This window comes from Thermobia domestica, chromosome 13, assembly GCF_964235325.1.
Source record: "Thermobia domestica chromosome 13, izTheDome1.hap1.1, whole genome shotgun sequence".
Lineage (NCBI taxonomy): Eukaryota > Metazoa > Arthropoda > Insecta > Zygentoma > Lepismatidae > Thermobia > Thermobia domestica.
This window is the reverse complement of record NC_137466.1, coordinates 11,356,510-11,359,647: the sequence shown is the minus strand read 5'-3', so window position 1 is coordinate 11,359,647 and position 3,138 is coordinate 11,356,510. Positions and strand designations below refer to the sequence as shown.

General features: G+C 42.8%; 1 protein-coding gene across 1 annotated transcript; it reads right to left on the bottom strand.

Annotated features, from left to right (window-relative positions):
- Window positions 1-1,318: 1,318 nt before the first annotated feature.
- On the bottom strand, window positions 1,319-1,699 carry LOC145667492 (protein GVQW3-like). Its single transcript, XM_081734969.1, has one exon. The coding sequence runs from the start codon at window positions 1,697-1,699 to the stop codon at window positions 1,319-1,321; it is 381 nt and encodes a 126-aa protein (XP_081591095.1).
- Between the last annotated feature and the right edge of the window lie 1,439 nt (window positions 1,700-3,138).

Below are 3,138 nucleotides of genomic sequence, written 5' to 3'. Positions count from 1 at the left end.
TTCGGAATTTCGTAAAAGCTGAGAATTTTGCGCTGTAGTTGTTAACGCTGTCTCAAATTCCCACTTTTCCCCTCAACGTTGAGGAATTCGTAAAGAAGTGGTTGAAACAAAATATTTTGTGCAAAACTAGTGTCTACCTCATTCTTTGTGTGTGCAAAAGGCGTTTAAATGTGACACATATTTAACGTTATTTCTCGAGAAGTTTGCAACACTGACCTGCGAGTGGCATATCATTCGTCTTCCTTTTTAGTGTTGAATTCAATTATGAAATACAATTTAGGTAGTTCCATTTAAAAAATCATAACTTTATATTGGGTTGGCAACACTGTTCATCCGGTGATGTCAAATAATACATCTACCAATGTGCCCCTTTGTATAGTTGCTTCGTGCAAAGTTTCGCTTCTGCCTCTTTTTTGGTTTCTCCGTCATCAAGGTTTGACATTTTTTTCTTGACGATACCAGTCCGGTTGGAAAATGTGAGATATACACACGAAAGGGCAAGGTGTTAACTACATGTGTGGAAATGAATAGCACTGAAATATCGTAACACACTAATTTATTACGGTAGTATACAGGGCAATATGGCCTTCACGGTGCAAAAGATTAACAACACAGTACGCATACAGTTGACATGACAAATCTGGGCCTAAAGACCCTCAAAGTAGTTCCCTGCTACTTGCACCACACGCTGCCAACGATGTGGGAGGCGCTGAATACCATCCTCCTCAGCATTTGCCGCGCCATATGTGAATCGGGTCAATTGTTCGCACACAGCATTAGCAATGTCCTCGCGTGTTGCAAACCGCCTACCACGTAGTGGTTCCTTAATCTTTCGAATGAGATCAAAGTCACAGGACGAAATGTCAGGAGAGTACGGTGGGTGCTCCAATTCTTCCCATCCCCAACATCGCAGTAGCTCCCCTACACACTCTGCTTTATGTGGTTTTGCATTATTGTGCAGGATTATTGCACTATCCACAAGATACGGACGTTTCTCCCGAACGCCATGTCGTACCTGTCGCACCAGGAAGTCCCTGTAGTACTGTGCGGTCACTGTTCTGCCATGTGGAACAAAGTGCAAACAATGACACCCCTGACGTCATACGCGACGATCACCATTCAATTTGACTGGGGAAGGATTCTGACGGAACTTCTGCCTCCTTGGTGATCCAACATGTTGCCACTCCGTGGACTGACGTTTCAGTTCTGGTTCGTATGTCCTGGCCTAAAATTCATCGATGGGGATTATTCGTGGCAAGAATTGATCGCCGTCCTGTTGCCAGCGTGCAAGGTGGTCGGAGCATATTGCATAGCGCATCTACCTTACTTGCGGTACCCACCGCGATGCGATTTTGCGTAGTTGCAGCTCATTATGCAATATCCTGTGGACGGTGCTTTTCTTGATGTCACTTGCCTCCGCCAACTCCAGTAGCGTCCATCGTCTGTCTTCATCCAGGAGCTGATCGATGACGGCATGTGCTACGTCGGTCCGCACACTGACAGGTCGTCCCGAACGTTGCTCATCACTGGTTGACACGCGTCCTTGCTGAAACTTTCCTACCCACCGTGCTACTGTCCGGTATGGTAGGGCATTATTCCAAAGGGCTTCCACTAATTCACTGTGACATTCCATCGCATTTCTCCCTCGGAGAACGGCTATTTTGATGTAAGCGCGCTTCTCAACACGGATTACTTCCATCTCGCACGACACTCACCAACTGACTGATTTCACAGCCCTTGCTGTGCTACTACCAGCTATCACAGAGCCATTTGTTGTTCTGCATTAGTGACGAGCGCAAGAGTCTTGGTCTTGCAGTTTTTGCAAGAGTCTTGCATGCAAGACCAAGACCAAGACCAGGAATCCCGATGCAAGACCAAGAACAAGACCAAGGGGTGCAAGACCAAGACCAAGACCAAGACTCTTGCGCAAGTCTTGCACAAGTACCGGCTCAGTGGTAGAGCGTTCACCTTTGGTGCTGGGTCCCTGGTTCGATCCCACCTTGCACCATGTGAGCTTTATTGGTGGATAGAGACCGTGTGCGTAGGTTTTCTCGAGGTTTACCCCTTCCTCCTACTTTCTTCATTCCACCATTTCATTCATTTCTCATCATCACCATCTCTCTTAGCCTCGGTGCATAATCGTGGCACGTAAAACTAGATATTACATCATTTCAAAATATTAATGGTGTTCTTCTAAAACTAAATAAAAAATGTAGTATTGAACATCGGTAATTCCGTACACCACCGTATCCGGCTACATGGATATGGCCTTGGCTCCAAGGATCAAGCATCCGTTAGAAATTTTTAATGTATACTCGAAAAATTAATATCGAATAACAGTTTCATGACATGGACAAAAACTTGTGTATGTGACCGTAAGTTTGATTTCATGGGCGGGTGCTTATACGTTGAATAATAGTTATCAATATAACTTTTAGCCTCATCAGGTATATGGCACACGAGGATTGAGCAATATGACATTATACAACAATAAATAATCCATATTTACAAGTGAGAGTGATTTTGTACAGTTATTTCAAATAACTTGGAGTTTGATGCTGTGTTTTTGTATTTCTAATATAGGTCAAAAGTATTTGTATAAGTTGAGTTTACACAAAAGGCATGGACAGTTGAGTCGTTTTAAGTTTTTATTCAAATTATACTAAAATATTAAGAGGTATGATTATAATCGATGCTATTCTGCCATTATTGGCAGGTCACTTGATGCAACTCAGAAGTTTCGATATACGGTGGTCCTCAGTTAGTCCTTTCGTCTTGACGTAGCAATTTTCTGTTTTAATACCTTCCTTCAACTACAGTCTCCTTTGCCCCCTCCCTCTCTTTCCTTCCACCATATTCTCTAGCATGTTCCTCATAATAAAGTTCCTCCTCAGCCAATGTCCCAACCAGTTCCTTTTCCTCCTTTTAATTACATCTAATATTCTTTTTTTCTTCCCTGCTGCTACTATTTCTAACACCTTTTCATTCGTTTTCCGTTCAACCCAGCTAATTCTATCCTTTTATCGAAAGCCTGCTCCAATATTTTTAATCGCTTTTGCGTAATGTCCGTGTTTCTGATCCATAGAGTACATACTGGAATAAGTAAAATAAAATCTCAATATTTAATTGGAAGTTTGT